Consider the following 20,332-nt stretch of genomic DNA (forward strand, 5'->3'; position numbering starts at 1 on the left):
CTTTGGAGTGGTCTCTGACTGCTGACTTTCCAAATGCAATTTGTCTTTTTTTTTTTTTTTTTTGCCCTTTGAACTTTTTTTTTAAGGAATGCAGATTAAGTTTTTATTCAACCATTTGTGCACATTTCTTGTATCATACTCACTTTTAATCCCACATTCAATCACATTTCTCCACTTCTTCTTTTTTTTCTTTTTTTTATTATTATTATTAAATTTTATTAATTTTAATGAACATTTACAGGGATTTTGGGTTTTCATTCCTTCATTGCTGCACCATTCTCTCTACCCTCCTCCCCAGTTTGTTCTTCTTCCCCCGCCATCCGAATGTCTGTTTTAATTGTCCAATTGCCACAGTGCTTGTCAAAGTCAGTTCTGATTAATCTCCTTTGTCAGTGTGTCCTTTGCCATTCCCTATCACTCCTCCGTGAGAGAGACTTCACCCTGATTCATAAGGAAAAGGGGATGGCGTATTCTCTTAGCTACTTCCTGCTGAAAAGGGACGCTGTGGGTTTCAGGGTGAAAATCTTCTCTCACTACTCTTAAGGGCCCCTTTTCATGGCTTCTGTGTTGATTGTGAAACCAAGCTGCCCTGGATGTGCTCACCAAGTTGTGCAAAGAAATCCAGAAGACAACCACCTGGCTGACTAACTGGAAGAGATCTATATTTGTTTCAGTTCCAAAGAAAGATGACTCAACAGAGTGTGGAAATTATAAAATAATATCATTAATATCACAAGCAAACAAGATCTTGCAGAAAATTATCCAAAAATGACTGGAACTGCATATCAACAGGGAACTGTCAGAAGTGCTGGTCCAACTATAGGTTTCACACAAGCATTGTAAAGTGCTCTGGGATTCCCATTCTTCGCAGAGTTAGCCATAATTTGTTGTGATCCACACAGCCAAATGCCTTTGTATTGTCAATGAAACACAGACAAACATTCCTCTGGTTCTCTGTTTTCAGCCAATGATATAGCAGCAAAAATCTGACATCTTCAAATATTTATGCAGTAATAGAAAATTAGCTTCTTTTTTTTTTAAATGACTACCCTTTAGCAGTTTAAAATAGCGTCTTGCATTATCTTAGCTAAGAAAGGTTGTCCATTGTAGTCAACACATGAACACTCACCGTCAAGAAGACAAAGATTCTCAGCACTGGGCCAATTAGCAGCATTATGATAGATGGAGAAGAGACTGATATTGTTAACAGCTTCAGCTTGATTAGCTTAACAGTCAACACTCTTGGTATGAGCAGCCAGCAAATCAAAAGACATTGCATTGGGAAAATCTGCTGTCAGGGACCTCTCCAGAGTGCTAAAGAGCAATGATGTCAGTCTAGAGACTAAGGGGCACCTGATCCAGGTCATGGTTTTCCCAATTACTTGCTTATATCAGAAAGTTGGACATTAACTAGAGATGACAGATGAAGGATCAATGCATTTGAGTAGTAGGGCTGGAGAAGAGTATTGAACATACCATGGACTGATAATCGAATAGTTTGTCCTGGAGAGGATGAAAACAAGTTGCTCCTTGAGGTCTGGCTGACGTATTTGGAGCACATTACCAGGAGAGACCAATCCTTGGAGAAGGACACCATCCTTCTTGGATGGGTGGAGGGACAGCGTAGGAGAAGAAGACCCTGGATGAGGTGGATTCACACAGTAACTAGAGTAATGGAGGTAGGCGTGTCAGAGATAGAGGGATTGGCTCAGGAGAGGACAGGGTTCAGAACTCTTGTACATAGACTCAATATGAGTTATAGTCGACTCAACAGCATATAACAACAATTCCTTAATTAATATATGCTAACTTATCACTTCAAGGTTATGTTCTTTCTCCATTCATAGTCAATCTGTATGCTGAAAGCTGGACCATATGAAGAGAATGTGGTACCACGATTGGAAGAAAACTCATCAACAATCTTCATTATGCAGATTAAACAACCGTGCTTGCTGAAAGTGAAACACTAGCAGAAGACAATAAAATACTTCTTTTGATTACATCTCGACATCAAGAAAACAAAATGTCCTCACTACTGTGTTAATAGAGAATACAATAACAGATGGAGAAAAATTTGGAGTTGTCAGCAATTTCATTTTACTTGGATTCACAATCAACACTCATGGTAATGGCAGTGAAGAAATCAGAAGATGTGTTGCTTTAGGGAAAGCTGCTGTCAAGGACCTCTTTAAAGTGCAAAAGAGAAAAGACGCTAGTTTGAAAACTAAGGTGTGCCTGATCCCAGCCAGGGTCTTTTCGATTACATCCTATGCATGTGAAAGTGGGACAATGAATGAAGATAACCAAAGAAGAATCAACATTTGAATTGTGATGATGGAGAAAGGTACATTATTCTTTAAACTGCCTAAAGAAAGAATCTATCTTGGAGGACATACAAACAGAGAACTCTTTAGAGAGAAGGATGATGAAACTTCATCTCCTAGACTTTGGACAGGCTATCAGGAGGGACTAATCCCTGGAAAAGATGGCATGCTGATACAGTGGAGGGTCAGAGAAGGAGAGGAAAACCCTCAACAAGATGAACTAATAAGTGGCTGTAAAAATGGATTGAAGAATATCAGAGATGACGAGCAGGGAGCAGGATGAGGCAAGGTTCAGATCTATTGTTAATAGGATCATAATGGTCATTGTTGGTTTCATGACACTTAATAACAAAAATGGCATCTTACTAAGCTGGAAGTAAAATGAATGCTCCTTTCTTTGTCTTTTCTTTTTTTTTTTGAATGCTCCTTTCTATAATTATTTATACTGAAGAAAGTTGTTGGTTTTTGCTTTTGTTATTTTTTTTTATTTTTTTCTCTTCCTCTTAAGCCTACCCAAACTGATAACCTTCCTTATTTTAAGGTTGTTTGCCCAGAACTTTTCTTTGTTCTTCCTGATAATTTGCAACTGAAATGTAAGACCCTTAAAATTTACATCCTACATCTGGGTATTATTCTGCTTTTGGTTGTAACATACTGGATGACATCAAGCTATCGCAGATCTTTGACAATGTGGGTCTATTGGCCTGGAATTCTCACCAGGCCTGGCCATCTGGACAAGAGAGGATAATGTGACAATTCTCACTCATTGTCAGTATTCTTCCTGTATAAGCTTGCTTTCACAGGCTCTAACAAGATAGAGGCAGATTTGGGAATCTCAAAAGCACTATCTTTCACTTTCATGTTGCTGTTTTTGTTAGGTGCTATCGAGATGAGTACAACTCATATTGACCCTATGGGGGGGGAAAAAAGGATCTGAACCCTGTTCTATCCTGTGCCATTCTTACACTTCATAGCACACAAGAGTCAACTGCAACAGTTACCATGTCATTCCACCGGGCTGAGGGTCTATCCTTTCCTTTGCTGACCCTCCACCCTTCCCAGCATCATGTCCTTCTCCAAGGAATAGCCCCTCATAGTAACATGCCTGAAGTATGTGAAATGAAGCATCATCATTCTTGTCTCGGGCTGCACCCTCTCCAGGACAAGTCTGTTTGTTCTCTTGGCTGTCCATGTGATGTTCCTTGCTTTTCTCCAACACAACAATTCAAAAGTGTCAATTCTTTTTCTGACATCTTTATTCATTGCCCAGCTCTCAGATGCATAGCAAGTGATCAGAAAGACTATGGCTTGAATCACACTCCCTTACTCCTCAAATTTGTATGATTACTTCTCAATCATTTAGAGAGGTCCCTACCTGCAGATGCAGATTTTCTTAGTGCAATGTGTCTCCTTATTTCCTGAGAGCTGGTAACAAGGGTAAGATGAAGTTGTTGACAGTTTCAATCTCTTCTCCATTCATTATGATGATACCCATCAGTCCAGTAGTAAGAATCTGTTTTCTTGACATTGAGACACAATCCATAATGAAACCTGTATTCTTTGATCTTCTTCAACAAGTGTTTCAAGTCCTCCTCACTTTCAGCAAGCAAGGTTGTGTGAGCTGCATAGCGCAGGTTATTGATGAGTCTCCCTCCAATCCTGATGCCACACTCCTCTTCATGGAGTACAGCTTCTCAGATAATTTGTTCAGCATACAGATTGAATAGGTATGGAGAGAGAATACACTCCTACTGCACACCCTTCTCAATATTAAACGATGCAGTGTTCTCCTGCTCTGTTTGTACAACATCTTCCTGGTCCAAGTGTAGGTTCCACATGAGCACAATTAAGTGCTATGGGATTCCCATTCTTTTCCGTGTCAATCACAACTTGTTATAATCCACACAATCAAATGCCTTTGCATAGTCAATAAAGCACAAATAGACATTCTAGAGGAAAGTCCATCTGTGTTTCATTGATTAGGCAAAGGTGTCTGACTGTGTGGATCACAACAAACTGTGGCTGACTCTGAGAAGAATAGGAGTCCCAGAACACTTGATCATGCTAATGCGAAACCTATACTTAGACAAGGAGGCAGTCATCAGAACAGACAAGGAAACACTGAATGGTTCAAAATTGGGAAGGGCATACGCCAGGGATGTGTCCTTCTCCATAGCTTTTCAACCTATATGCAGAACAGATTATCCGGGAGGCTGGGCTCTAAGAGGAGAAGTGTGGCATCAGGATTGGCGGAAGATCCATCAACAATCTGTGTTATGCAGATAACACAACCCTGCTTGCTGAAACTCAGGAGGACCTAAAGCACTTGCTGTAGAGCATCAAGGATTGCAACCTTCAATGTGGATTAAGGCTCATTATCAAGAAGACAGATTCTCAATACTGGACCAAGTGGCAGCATCAGGATGGATGGTGAAGAGATTGAGATTGTTCACAGCTTTAGTTTGCTTGGTTTCACGGTCAACACTCTTGGCACCAGCAGCCAGGAAATTAAAAGACGTATTGCAATGGGAAAGCCTGCTGTAGGGACCTCTCCAAAGTTCTAAAGAGAAATGGTGTCACTCTGGAGACTTTGGCCATGGTCTTTGCAATCACTTTCTGTGCATCCTATATCTGGACAATGACTAGGGAGGATAGAAGGGGAATTGATGCCTTTGAGCTGTGGTGCTGGAGAAGAGTATTGAATGTACCATGTACTGCTAAGGAAATGAACAGGTTCATCTTAGAGAGGATTAAACCAGCCTGCTCCTTAGAGGCAAGGATTCTGAGGTTTCGTCTGACATAATTTGGTCATGTTGAAAGGAGGGACCAGTTCTTGCAGAGGGATGTCATGCTTGGGAGGGTAGAGTGATAGCGCAGGAGGGGAAGACCTTCAGTGAGATGGATTGATTTAGTGACTGGGTTAATTGAGGTGGGTGTGTTGGAGACAGTGAGATTGGCACAGGACAGAGCAGGGTTTAGGTCTGTTGTATACAGGGTCGCTATGAGTCACAAAGTGGCTCGATGGCACGTAACAACAACAACAACTGGGATTCTTTACTTTCAGCCAGGATCCGTCTGATATCAACAATGATATCCCTAGTGCCAGGACCTCTTTTAAATTCTGCTTGAACTCCTCCAGGCTGTTCCTTATACATGAACTGTTTTAGCCATTTTTGTATGCTCTTCAGCAGTGTTTTGTTTGTATGTAATATTAATATTTTTCTATGGTTCTCACATTCAGCTGGATCACCTTTCTTAGGAATGAGAAGAAGTATGGACATTTTCCAATCCATTGGCCAGACAGCTGTCCTCCAAATTTTCTGGCATAGACTATTGAGTGCATCCAATGCTGCATCTGTTAATTGAAACAAGTCAATTGATAGCCCATCTATTCCTGGGACCTTATTTTATTACCAATGCCTTCAATACTGCTTCCTCCTTCCTTACCATTGGCACCTGTTCATATGGTCCTTCCTAAAATTTTTCAGAGTCCAGCAATTCTTCCTTGTATAGAAATGCTCTGTATTCCCTCCATCTTCTTTTGATGCTTTCTGGGTTATTCCATATATTGTCCATGGCCTCTTTCAATACTGCAGCACAGAACCTAAACCTGTTTTTCAGATCTCTCAGCTTGAGAAATGAAGAACAGCTTCTTCCCTTTTTATCCTCCAACTCCAACTCTCTTGCATGCAGGTCAAATTTCTACTTTTTCCACTCTGATCCCATCTCCAAGATTGGGTTCCTTGAAAGTACACATTAGAATGGTGTTTCTGCTAGAAAAGTTTCACCGTGTTGTTGATATATATCATCAAGTTGGAACTGAGTCATAGCTGACCCTCCAGCAAGTTTTCAGAGGCAGCAAATTGCTTCTTCGGAGGAGAATGCCCACCTTTCTCCTGTGGAACAGCTTGTGGATTCAGACTACATGTTGGGAGCTCTGGTGGTCTAGTGGTAAAGCACTGTGCTGGCAATGCAAAGGTATTTAGTTCAAATCTACTAGATGCTCCATAGAAAATAGGCAACCAACTTTCATGTAATTTCTTGTTACTGTTTGGTGCCGTCAAGTAAAGTGCAACACATAATGACCCTATGAACAACAAATCTAAATCTTGTCCTATTTCCGTGTCATCCTCACACTTCCTGACACACTAGAGCCCATTTCAGCAGTCACGTTGTCAATACGCCTGCTTGAGGGTTTTCCTCTCCTTCGATGACAAAAGGCAGAAGCCTTTCCAAGAACTATGACCAAATTATGTGAGACGAAGCTTTATAATCTTTGCCTCCAAAAAACACTCTGTCTTCACTTTCTCCAAGATATATGTGTTTGCTCTCTTGACAGTCCATGGGGTGTTCAGTGCTCTTTTCCAACACCACAGCTCCAAGGCTTCCACTTTTCTGTCATCCTTATTTACTGTCCAGCTTTCAGATGTACAACGAGAGATCAGAAAGACCATGATCTGAATCAGATTCACTTTAGTCCTTAAACTGACATCATTATTGCTCAATAATTTGGATAGGCCGCTGACTGAAGACTTTCCTAATGCAACACATCTTCTGATTTTCTGACAGCTGGTACTAATGGTGTTAATTGTGGATCTAAGTAAGATGAAATTGTTGACAGTTTCAATCTTTTTTTGTATATATCACACTGTTACCTATCACTCCAGCAGTAATTTTTTTTTACATTTTCTTGACATTGAGATACAATCTATATTGAAGGCTGTATTCATTTATCTTCTGCAACAAATACTACAAGTTTTCTTCACTTTCAGCAAGCAAGGTTGTGTCACTTGCATAACAAATATTACTGATGAATCTTGCTCCAATTTTGATGACACATTTTTCTTCACTGAGTCCAGCTTCTCAAATAATTTGCTCAGAGTACAGATTGAATAGGTATATAGAGAGAATATAGCCCTGACACACTCTTTTCTTAATTTTAAACCATCTATGCTATTAACTGTCTCTGAAAATCTACTGTAGGGTCAGCTATGGTTTGGTTCCAACTTGATGGTACTCAACAACACAACTGTGTTCCCTTGATCTGTTTGCTTAACAGCATCCTGGTCTAGGTATAGGTTTTACATGAGAACAATTAGGTGTTTGGAGATTCCCATTCTTCTCAATATTAGCCATGTGTACTATGAGCCACACAGTCAAATACCTTTGCATTGTCAATAAAGCATACATAGACATTCTTCTAGTACTCTTTACTTTCAGCCAGGATGCATTTGACATCGATAATGATATCTCTTGTGCTGTGCTTCTTTTAAATCCTGCTTAAACTTCTGCAGTTCCTTATGTATGTACTATTCTAGGCATTTTTGGATGATCTTCAGCAGTATTTTTCTTGATGTGATATTAATGATATTACTTGATAGTTTCCACACTCTGTTGGATCACCCTTCTTGGGAATGGGAAAAAATATGGACGTCTTCCAATCCATTGGCCAGACAGTTGTCCTCCAAATTTCCTGGCTTAGGCTGTTGAGTGCTGTACCTGTTAATTGAAACAAGTCAATTTGTAGCCCATTGATTGCTGCGGCCTTATTTTTTGCCAGTGTCTTCAATGCAGCTTCTACTTCCTCCTTCATTACCTTTGGCTCCTGATCATATGGTACTCCTGAAATTTTTTTCATTATCAGCAAATTCTTTCTGGTGCAGTTATTCTGTGTATTCTTTCCATCTTTTTTTATGATTCCTGGGTCATTTATTATATTGCCCATAGCATCTTTTTATTTTGCAACTTGAGGCTGAAATATGTTTTTCAGTCCTCTCAGCTTGAGAAATGCAGAATGAGTGTTTCCCTTTTTCAGTCGCCAATTCCAGCTCTCTGCATATTCCATAACAATACTTTGATCTGTCTTCTCAAACTATCCTTTGAAATTTTCTGTTCAGCTATTACTTGGCATATTTTCCCTTTGTTTTGGCTTCTCAACACTCTAGTGAAGAGTGTCTCATTTTATGAAACATCCAGTCTCATAGAAATATAGCTTCCCAACTGACAGTCTTCGTGAACTATTATTGACAACCTTGCAACACTGACATTAAATTTGGAACTATAAATTTTTGAGTGGCTCAAAATACAAACAAGATGGAAATTCTGAAACTTTTCTGTATACTTATATGTAGCCAGACTAAGTGATTGTGGGCTCTTTCAAGGAGTTTAGTTTTCAGAGTTTCTTCTGACATTCATTTTGGTTTCTTCTCTGTCTTCTCTTTTTATAATGATGGTTTGCTCTCTTCATGGGTGATATCCTTGATATCATCCCACAATGTATCTGATCTTCTATCATTGTTGTTCAATTCACAGAGCTTCAAAACAATTCTTAAGATGATTTTGAAATTTAGATGGAATAGATTCAAGATCATATTTTGGTTCGTGTTTTAATTTCCTTTGGCCTCAATTTGAACTTTCACATGATTAATTGGCAGTCTGACCCACAGTCTACACCTGGCCTAGTTTTGACTGCTGATGTTGAGCTTTGCCCCAAGTTCCTTCCATAGATGTATTTAATCTGGTTTCTACGCAGCCTGTCAGGTGAGATCCATGGGTAAGTCACTTTTTGTGCTTTTTTTTTTAAAAAAAAGATACTTGTGATGAATGAATAATTGAAAATTAAAAATTTGATCATTCTTTTTGCAGCCTCATTTTGATAATCAAGCTCATATTTTCTGACTACTATTCCTTCTTCATTATTTTGAACTTTTTCATTCCAGTCACCAATTATCAATTACACATGTTGATCCCACTTTCAGTCACCTATGGACTTGTAAAAAAAGATTTGGTAAACATTTTCAGCGTTTTTCTCTTTGGTTTTAGATGTAGGAGAATATATTTGAATAATTGTATACTTGTATGCATATCGATAATATCCTATAACTCACAACATTGTAATTTAGGATAAAACTTGACATTGACTTTTTGATCATGAATGCAACAACATTCTTCTGTTTTTCATTTGCAGCATAGTATATCATGTGATTATCCAATTCAAAGTGTCCAAAGCTACTCCATCACATCTCACAATGCCTAGAATGCCAATGTTCATGAATTCCATTTCATTGTTCACAATTTTTAGTTTTGTAACATTTAAAGCACATACATTCTACGTTCTAATTATTAAAGGATATTTGTCATTAGTTTTCTTCATTTTGACTGATTTCTAAGTTCCTCTACTTTTCATAGGGTTTTCAAGAGGCCTGATATTTAACAGTCAATTGTGGGATCTTTTGTAATTAATTAACAATACATTATGGGCTTGGGAGCCTCTTCTTTAAACCAGTTAAGATCCAGTGACTGGTCCTTTGCAATTAACAGTTGGTTGAGTCCTAGGTCATGCCTGTTGTGAAAATTGAGGAACAAACTAAATCATCAGTTTGTTGGAAGAACAATTGTTTTATTTGGTACAGAACTTGTCTATCAGTTGCTATACTGAGATAACTTGTGAGTTGCTGTGATACTGACAGCTATGCCACTACTCTGTCAAATGCAATAATGGTTATCTATGGTGGAAAGTTTTTAGTAGATCTCCCAGGTTCGGACAGACTAGGAAGCAAAGTTGGCAATCCATTTCTTAAATAACAGGCTTCTGATAATGCTTTAAACAGTTGTTGTATAATGTCAAGTTGGAACTGACACATTGCTGACCCTCCAGCCAGTTTTTAGAAGCAGTTAATCACATGGGAGGATCTTGTCCATCCTTCTCTTTCAGAGCAGCTGGTGAATTAGAACCGCATGTCTTTGGGATTGCAGTGCAAGTTCTTGTCACTAGGCCACCGGAGCTCCCAGTAGAACCTGTAATTTATAGCCTATGAAAACTTACTAGAGGTTCACCTATATATTGGTTACTACTCAATGACACCCAACAATAAGAAGCCACCAGAGCAACGTAATACGGTATGAGTGAATAGATAAAAAGATGATGACCTAGATGGATAAATGGGTACATAGCTGGATGAAACAACATATACTCATAAGAATGAATTACTAGCTAATTATTCAACAATCTTCCCACAGTAGCAGGGTACCACTTTCTCTCACTGTGCAACAATCTTATTGGCCCTAGGAGCTCAGCTTATTCTCTGGTGGCCTAGTAGCAAGAAGTTGCACTGCACTCTCAAAGGTAAACAGTTAGAGGCCACCAGTTGCTCTGAGGGAACAATATGGGCAATCTCCTATTGTGCCATTAACTGCCTCTGAAAATCCACTGGAGAGTTGGCTATAGGTTGATTCCGACTCTATGGTACACAACAACAACACGGTGAAAATGCTGAGTAGTAATTCTACTCACCAAGAAAATATTTCCAAAAACTTCAGAGTCTATTTTCTTAAAAGACGGAAACTAGGCAGGGTCACAGTTAAGCTCCAATCACGTAGCCAAAGCACCAATGTTGGCAAGGTGGAAATTTTCCCAAGATAGGCCAAGCCCAAGTGCTGATTGAGAATCAGTTCTTCTGCTGCCAGCAGGAAGTCCGTTAAATATATCTTTGTAGGTAACTAAAAGGTGATGCTGAGCCCATTAGTGAGCTTTGTAACACTGTGAATAGTACTTAGTGCTAAAATGTTTCTCACCCACCTCTCAGATGGTCCCAGCAGGAAGCAAGTCTGTAGCTGTCATGTTTATAGCTAATTAATGTTTATTTATATTTTTTTAAACAAGCCTTTCACCTGCCATACTTTAAAATAATTTTTGTGCTCTTCAATTAGAGGTTTCCAGTGCAGAGGAATCCTGTTTCTTCTGAGTTGAGAATGTGTGTATGTTTAATTGTGTATCATTTAAGGAGTTATTTCCCTGTAAGTCTCTCTCACCTCCTAGTGGCTAAGAGAAACACTCCTACTAGAGGACACATCTCTCTTAGTTCTTTATCATAAGATTAATGGCCTCTGATGAAAGTCATGAGCTTGCCTCCAGTTAGGACACAGCAAGCATCTCTTGAATGTTATGGGTTGGCATGAAAATACTGACCATTTTTTAACACCTGTGTAGAATTAGAATTCTTAAGAGTGTTGCATACTTTGTTCTATGTGCAAATAGTGCAAAGTTGGTTCAGACTGTGCAAAGCTTGACTATTTCAAAGACAGACTTATCTTTGATTAGGTCCTGGGAGATAAGAGCTAAATGTTTATAATAACATACAGAGAAAGAATGTCTGTTTATCTTTGCTAACAATGTGATTTATGGTGGAAGTCTTGGGCAAAGAGTTATCTGTTTGACCGGTGGAGGGGTAGAACACTGAGTAACTAAGATCTGTCACACAATATGCCCCATGTGAATTATTTCTAACCAAAATCTTGTATACAAAGTTTGGGGTGAGCTTCCCAGATTAGCAATACTTTGTATACAATACCACACATTGTTCATAATGTTTCTAGGATAATTTAGTACTGACCAAACAACTCCACTCCAAGAGGACAGCTATCTATCTGGCCCCTCTTATATCCTATCTTTTGGATCTTTAACCCTTGCTAAATTAATCCCCATTATTTTACCCAAATGAGAGCATAATTTTGAACATAAGAAATTTTTTTATAAATCTGAGGACCATCTTTGATAGACCCTGCAGGGCTGACTCAGCCACACGACTACTTTCTCACCCAAGAGACATCAGAAAAGAGCAAGCAAGAGAATGCAAGTTATCTTTTATGAACAGAGCCACAGCAAAAGCAGCTCAAGCAGAGGATCAGAAATCCAATATGAGAAGGAACTGACCTCGAGACCATTATCCAGTTCAGAATCAGCTAAAAGCCTTTGCCCAAGTTTATTGGACAACTGGAAGAATAGAGGAGAGGGTGCACTGAAGAGAACGAATATCAGCATGTCTAAGAACTTGGTAACACGGGCCTAAAGTCATGAGGCTCAAGTGCAGGCGCATTTCAGAAGTATTTCCAGCTGCATTCTGCTACTAATCTGTATTATAAACTTTTGACTTCTTCAATCTGTTTCTATATAGTGAAGCAGTAAGGTTGGTATTAGGATAAGTAGAAAGAGGTGCTAAAGCATGAGGGGACATGTCAGACCTCATGGGAACGGATTTTTTTTTATTGTTGATGTTGTTGACAGGGAGAGTTTCCCTTTCTGAAGTTGGTGAAGGTCAGATATGGCCATCCCCATGCTGCCCTTTCTCTTTTTACAATCTTTAAAGATCTTATTTCCAAATAAGGCCATATTCACAGATAAAAGGATAGAGGGCTTCAACATTTCCACTGAGGTAAAGAATTAAATATCATAACTTAAAAGCAGTGTTCCTCTAAAAAGGTAGAAGCAATTAGAAACTCACCATGGGACTTCTTCCAATGCTGTTTAGGTAGTAGAGGAGTCCTTTGGCGTGGTAAATTGTGGGTTGGAGATGAGCACTGGGGAAAAGCCATTGTCTGTTCAAATCTTCCCCTCTGAGTGAACATCTGTGACTAGACGCACAAATAATAAACAAAGATATATTTAGGAGAATGTCAATTTCCAAGACAAACAAACTAACGAGTCCATTTTCTGTATGACATCAAATTGACATCAATTGCAGATGCCTGGAAATAAGTAACTGTCCTGAACAGTCCACAATGCCATGATTGCTGCTAGTCCCCCAAACGACAGCAAAAATATTTGACTTAATATTTGGTTATCAGAGTTTAAGAATGAATTTTGGGAAATACAGGTCACAGCCATTTAGATCCAAATAGAGGAGGGGAAAGTCAATGAAATTCTCTAAATGTTCCACTAATTAAAAAAAAATTAAGTTGAAGTCAATGTCAATATATGATGCTTTCTGTTGAATCAAATATTGGCAGTTAATTCAGAAAAGCTGCAAGGTGGATAGGATATTATTATACCCATGTAAAAGAGGGGTGACTTACAAATGATTGGCCAATCACTAAGGTCACACAACCATGAAAGTAGACATTTCACAAGTCTATTTTCTTCAAATTTGTTCATTTTTTCCTGCGATCACAGTGGTTCCTCCATATTTATACAGACACTATAAAAGAGCTTGGCTCAGAAAACAACTAATTTCTTTCCAAGCACAACAACATGATATATCAGAGTTAGAAGTGGGCTCAAAATCCCCTATCCCATCATATGGAAATGGGAGTATTCACATTTTTGAGTGATTTCATAAAGAGACATAGCCAGTCAGTGAAATCCTTGACTGTAATTTAGAGAAGGAAAATGATGCTAAACACTCAAGAAGGCCAATACCTCCAGAGATGACAAGTATCACATATTCTGAAGGGTAGGGGCCATAGACATTCAGAAAAGTCCTGTTAAGATAGTATTTACTCAACAGTGTTAACTAACAAGATACTCCAGAATAAGGCTGAGATATTACAGCAGATCAAATTTTTCACAGCCGACTCTGAGAATTGACACCTGCTGTCTGTTGGCTGGGACAACCTCCCTTCTCACCCCTTTCCTCCTTTTCAACATTCAGGGCATCGATCCTGCAGAGAAACATTGCATGAATTATAACCAACTGTCACTAAGTCAAGTCTTACTAATAGAAATACCATGTATTATAGAGAACAACTAAATTTCAACTGTTTTTCTTTGTTATATATTTGGAAACTGTTTGCCAGGTCTTTTTTTTGTTAAAAGAAAATTATTGATTTTCAGGTAATCATTTATATACATCATGTTTTATACATGTGTTTTGTATTTCATACAATCATTCATATGCATTATATTTTTATATTTTACCATTGCTTTATTGCCTATTATCCACCCCATCTTTTCAAGCTCCTCACTGAAACTTTTTTATTACTTCTCCCTTCCAATCACTCATCTCTATTATCTCAGTTATTTTCCCCCTTTCCATTTCATCGCCCCTTTCTTTCCTTACTTGTCTGAACATTTACACTTATCTGTAAGGTCGGTGAGAGAGGACAGAACCCAGTGGAGGCCAAGAAAGACAGTTTATTGAGGAGAAACTGCCAGACTGGCTCTCAAGCAGAAGACCAGCCCCCACTAGAAGTTAGAGGAGGATTTTATATTTTCTTACAAGGGATAAGGGGAAGGGGATGCTTACAGATGCTTCCTTTAAGATAGGGAAGTGGGCAGAGTTTCATATAACTGTTTTTGTTGTTATGTGCCCTTGAGTTGCTTGCGTCAAGTCACTCATAGCAATCCTATGTACAACAGCCTTAAACTCTGCTCTGTCCTGTGCCAATCTCACTGTCTCTGACACACCCATCCCGATTACCCCAGTCACTGAATCAATCTACCTCATAGAGGGCCTTCCCCTCCTGCGCCTGCCCTCCACCCTCCCAAGCATGATATCCCTCTCCAAGGACCAGTCCCTCCTTACAACATGTCCAAAGTATGTTAGACGGAGCCTCAGAATCCTTGCCTCCAAGGAGCCATCCTGTTTAACCCTCTCTAGGATGAACCTGTTTGTCTTCTTAGCAGTCCGTGGTACATTCAATACTCTTCTCCAGCACCACAGCCTATTGCTGGGAAAAGGGGGGTAGGGTAGTTTCACAGAATGAAGAAGCACAGCTTCTGTTTGCTGTAGCCATTCTGGGAGAGGAAGTAAAGGGGTCTACAGTCCTAATAATAGCTTACTCATTTATCTTCTTATTTTCCCAATAGTGGCAATATACAATATTTGTCATTATGTGACTGATATATTTCACTCAGCATAATGCTTTCTAGTGTTTTCCCAAGTTATACAGTATTTTATGAAAGTATTACTCCTTAATGTTCCATATATTCCATTGTGTGAATGTACTAAAATTTCTCAATCCATTCATTTGCTGATGGACTTTTGGGCCACTCTACTTTCTTGCTATTATGTATAATGCTGCTATGAACATAGGTGTATATATGTCCATTCATGTCTCAGTTCTAAATTCCTTGGAATATATTCCTAGGAGTGGAATAGCTAGGTCATACGGGATTTCTATGTTCATATTTTTGAGAAAATACTAAACTGCCTTTCATGGGGGTTATGCCATTGTACATTTTACAATCCTACTAAGCAGTGCATAAGAAATGCACCCTCTCTTCATTTTTCATGTTCTCTCCAACATGTATTGTTTGCTATTTTGTTGAACTTAGCTTCTGCTACTGGAGTAAGTAAGGTGGTATCTCATTAGTATTGAGTTGCATCTCTCTGACCGGTAGTGATTTTGAACATTTCCTCATGTGTTTCTTAGCCATCCAAATGGTATATTTTGAGCTCATTTTGGTAGCCCATATGCTAAAATTGGAATGACATAGAAAACATTAGCATGGCCCCAGTGCAAGAATGACATGAATATCAGTTGCCCACTTTGAAACTGGGTTATCTGTCCTGTGGACTGTAGTATCATGCAAGGATTATGACACCCTTATCTAAAATGTCATTGCCAAATATTTTTTCCTCTGTGAGCTTTTTCAAATTCTACTGGAAACCATTTTTGTTGAACACAGAGATTTGATTTTAACAAAGTCCCATTCATCAGTCTTGTTTTTGCCAGGTTATGCATTATTGGCTATGTTCTCAAGTCTGTTTATGCAGTTGGCCAGGGTTCTAAATTTTGTTCCCATTTTTGTCTCATTATATTTATGGTCTCGGCTTTTATCCCTAGATCTCTGATCGACTTGAGTTAGATTTTGTATATGATGTGAGAAGTGGATTCTACAGACAGATGCTCAGTTTCGCCAGCATCATTTGTTAAAAAGGTTGTTGTTTATCTATTTAATATATTTTTTTTACTTTGTCAAATATCAGTTGATGAAAGGATAATGTGTTGATTTGCATATTCTGGATTCTGTCCCATTAATCTACATGTCTGTTGCAAAATCAATACCATGCTGTTTTGATTATTAAAGCTGTGTAGTAGGTTTTGAGATCAGGAAGTGAGATGTGTCCAAAATAATTTTTGCTTTTTAGAAAAGCTTTGCTTATTCTGAGTCTCTTTACTTTTCAAATGTATCTCAAAATTGTCGTTTCCATCTCCTTTAAGAAGGGTTATTATATGTACTGGAAATGCATTAAATTTGTAGATTGCTTTCTGTATGATTGCCCTTTTCTCTATGTTGAGTCTTCCTATTCATAAACAGGGAATACTTTCCTATTAGGTAGGCTTCTTATTCTTTCTTTTAATAGTGTTTTGCAGTTTTCCTTATAAAGGTATTTTGTATCTCTAGTTAGGATTATTCCCAAGGATTTTATCTTGTGGTTGGCTATTGTATGATATTGCTTTCTTAGTTTCCTTTTCTGTGTTTTCTTTTTTACTGTAAAGAAATCCCACTGACTTTTGTATATTGATCTTGTTTCCCACTACTCTGTTAAAATGGTCTACTTTTTGTTGAGTCTTTGGGATTTTCTGTGTACACTATCAACTCATCTTCATATAAGGACAGTTACATCTCTTTGCTTATTTGTATGCTTCTTATTTCCTTCTTTTGCCTTGTTGGCCTGGCTAGAATATCCAATACAATATTGAATAGGAATGTTGCAGAGAGTAGCCTTGTGCTAGGGTTTTGTTTATCTGCAAATGACTTAATTTCCCCTTTATATCTGATGGACAGCTTTGTTTGGTACTGGATTCTTGGCTGACAATTAGTTTTCTATTCATTTCTTGTACATACTGTTTTATTGTCTTCTTTTTCACAAGATTTCTGTTGAGAAGTTAGAGCTTAATCAAATTAATTCTCCCTTGCAGCTGACTCTTTGTTTTTCTCACACAGATTTTCCTATTTTATCATTGTCTTTCATTTGGAGAGTTTGATGATAATATGTCTTGATGGTTTTCTTTTGGCATCTAGTCTGTTCGGTGTTCACTGAGCTGCTAGGCTGTATATTTTCTCATTTTTCATGATACCTTGGAAGTTTTTCTCCTAGCAGCTTCATCACATTTTTCTTTTCTTGTCTACTCTCCTGTAACTCCAGTCATGCATGTGCTATTTCATTTGCTGTTTTCCCACATTTTTCTAATATTTTCTTCATTCTCCTTCTGTCTTTCTCCTGTTTTTACTTCTTGTAAATTCTCATTGAGGTTCTTGTCTTTTAACTCACTAATTCTTTATTTCACCTCTTCTATTTTACTTTTTTTTTTAATGAGGTTGCAAATTTCCTCCCTTTACCTTTTGACATTTGCTATTGTATTCCTTTGTTTTTCTGTTGTTTCTAGTACTGTGTTGTTGGTTTTATATTCTCTATCTTGTGATTTTTCCCCCCTTACTTGTTGCTCTGTACTTAGGCATCAACTCTTTCTTCTAACATTAGTAGCTTTTGTAGTATCAGTTCTTGGAACTCTACATCATCATACTTCTCCTGACTTCCTATCTCTGAGATATTTGTTGCATCCTGAGTCTGGTTTAATTTTTTTAGGAGAAACTTTGTTGTTTTTATCATAATGTTTGATCCCGGTTGCTCTTTTCTTGAAATTATGTGAGGTGGATAGGGGTTGATGTTCCCCCTGAACAGACAAATCATCAGCGGGGACCTTGGATCTTCTCAATAATTCTTCCTGGAAGCCTTTCTTCCCTAAGTCTCGAAGTTGCTACTCAATAGTTGTCTTCTCATTATTGGTTAAGTACAAACTTTCTGAATCATACAGATAATTTAAGGTCATTATAATTCCTTCCTATTGCAATAGCACTCTGGTGCTCCTGTATCATAGTCTTTATAAAACTATAGGGGTGATTCTTCTTTTCTCTTCATCTCTAGACTGTGAGCTGTGTAGGAATAGAAAAGATCCCTCACCATCTAACTGTCAGTAAAGTTATTGCATCATAATTGATATTTAGTTAGTGGCTTGGAGTGAATAAATTAGGCAGCATTTAAATCTAGAATAAGATAAATTTTCTATTTAAAAAAAACCACATAGTTTCAATAAATCTTGAACATGGAAAGAAAAGATGTTTAAGATATTTTAATCTACCACTTCCTCATTTTAATGTTTCTGAAGTGATCTTTAAATATTAGTGTCTTTCAATATGGCCTTGCTAGCATGGATGACTGGATATGTGAAAGGACAAGGTTATGTGAATGCATGAATGCATCATCTTGTCTTATCCATAAAGGGATTGGCTATATATCATTCCACAAGAGGATTTGCCACTCTCAACAATCTGCCAATAAGTAGACTTGCTAGTTCACCATTAAACTGAATAGCTCTAACTGCAGAGAAAGGAGATCTTCCCCTATCAGAGGAGAGAATTATTCCCCCAGTCAGACAAAAGAGGCCTTCTCCAACCTGGTGAAATGTAGGAAACACTGTGGGAAAGCAGCAGCAGAGAGAGCACAACTGGAGAACTCATGTGAGATGGAACATTATTGACGGAGTTGCCGGGGAGACAGGAGTGGCAAGAATGGGAGTGTTGTTAAAATTTTGGAGGAGAGAAGTCAATATTGGCAGGACTGAAAACTAGCAAACACCTCAAAGCTTGAAACTGAGGTGTCTGTATTTTGGGTGCTGTCTTGATTTATTTTGTTATTAATCTGAATTCTAACCTTCTAAATTTCCCAATATGTCAGATTTTGGACCCAACAAAGAAGTAAGATTGGTGTTGCAATGAGTAGAAAGAGGCACGGGAGCATAGGGGACGTCTCACCTCATGGAAATTAATTTTGTGTATAGGGATAATATCCCTCTGTGAAGTTGATAAAGGTTTAATATGATGCTACCCATGTGGCCTTTACAATGAGTTTTCTGCTTCTTCTTGGTACTCTGGTATAGCTTACTGGAAAAGGAAAAGCTTGACTCTCATCTGTATTAGAGATAGTGAAACCAAGATTCTCCTAGGAGGTTAGGACTTTGAAGCTCACGTTTACATATTCTGGGCACATAGCCAGGAGGGAGCAGTCCTTGGAGAAGAACATCCTTCTTGGAAGGATGGAGCAACAGTACAGGAGAGGAAGACCCTGGATGAGATGGATTGACACAGTAAGTGGGGCAATGGGGATAGGTATGTCTGAGTCAGTGAAACTGCCTCTGGACAGGGCAGGTTTCAGGAATCTTATAGATATGGTCACTATGAGTTGCAGGTGATTTGATGACATATAACAACAACAGTTTAGTCTGATTTCACCATTAAAATATTTCTGCTTCAAAGGTGGTAGCTTTTGTCTAGAAACTTCTCTGAATTTTGTTATTTCTTTGTCTCTTTTGTTCCCTTCTTCTCCTTAATTGCAATGACATCCATAAACACAGTTTATCTGTTCTGCATGGCAATCACGGATGAAGGGGAAATGAGAAGCAGATATCTAATGTGGATAGCAATGGAAAGGATCAGGAGACCCTAAGTATATTCATATTTGCTGTGTCTAAATGTATTTCTTTTCTTAAATCAAGGTATTTATAGATATCATATTCTCAGGGCCTTGGGATTCTCTTTTAGTACTTTGTGAATCTTTCTCACCTTGACATAAATTTGCATCAGTACTAGGGAATTTTATTTTTCTTTGTTATAATGAAAGGGATGGAATTAAATGAAGTTCCTTAAAAGCATTTCTGTTTGAGTAAATAAAAACACAGGAATTATTTGTACCCTATAGCTAGCAATTAAATGTCAAATGTTTCTACCTTCTCTTTCAGTGTATTCCATGAAGAAAAAGTTCAGGGTCAATACCTACATGGAGTGAAGAGACAGCAAAAACCCCATTTTTTTTTATAAACCCCCATTAATGCCAGAAGCAGAAGCAGGCCATAAAAATTTTTAGCTTAAGGCAAACACGAATGCCCTGGGTAAAGTCTCGTCTGTCCTTGCAAAGTAAAGAATTAACTAGTGTCTATGTGACACAGGAGTAAAGGCGGGCAAAGTAGCCAGCCCATCAAAAGCCGACCCACATGACTGACCCCCCCCCCCACCAACCATGTTCTCAATCCCCCTGCCCTGACAGGGTACCCAAAAAAAACTATAAAAGCACTTGGGAGGGGGGACTCGGGGCTTTTTCCCTTGCCACCATCTTGTGGAGGGAGAAAATCCCCATATGTGGAATTAATAAACGCTCTTGAAATTTTCAGATGTGTGATTGGATCTCCTTTGAGGGGCATTTCGTGGGCAGAACACGGAGAAGTCTCAC

General features: G+C 38.4%; 1 protein-coding gene across 1 annotated transcript in view; it reads right to left on the bottom strand.

Moving 5' to 3' along the window:
- AGBL1 (ATP/GTP binding protein-like 1) overlaps positions 1–20,332 on the bottom strand; it is a 1,027,235-nt gene that overhangs the window by 268,287 nt on the left and 738,616 nt on the right. The window contains 1 exon segment of the mRNA XM_006885234.1: positions 12,605–12,734. Within this exon segment, the coding sequence (XP_006885296.1) occupies positions 12,605–12,734 (130 nt within the window).

This window comes from Elephantulus edwardii, unplaced genomic scaffold, assembly GCF_000299155.1.
Source record: "Elephantulus edwardii isolate Elephantulus edwardi_28Jun2011 unplaced genomic scaffold, EleEdw1.0 scaffold00041, whole genome shotgun sequence".
Lineage (NCBI taxonomy): Eukaryota > Metazoa > Chordata > Mammalia > Macroscelidea > Macroscelididae > Elephantulus > Elephantulus edwardii.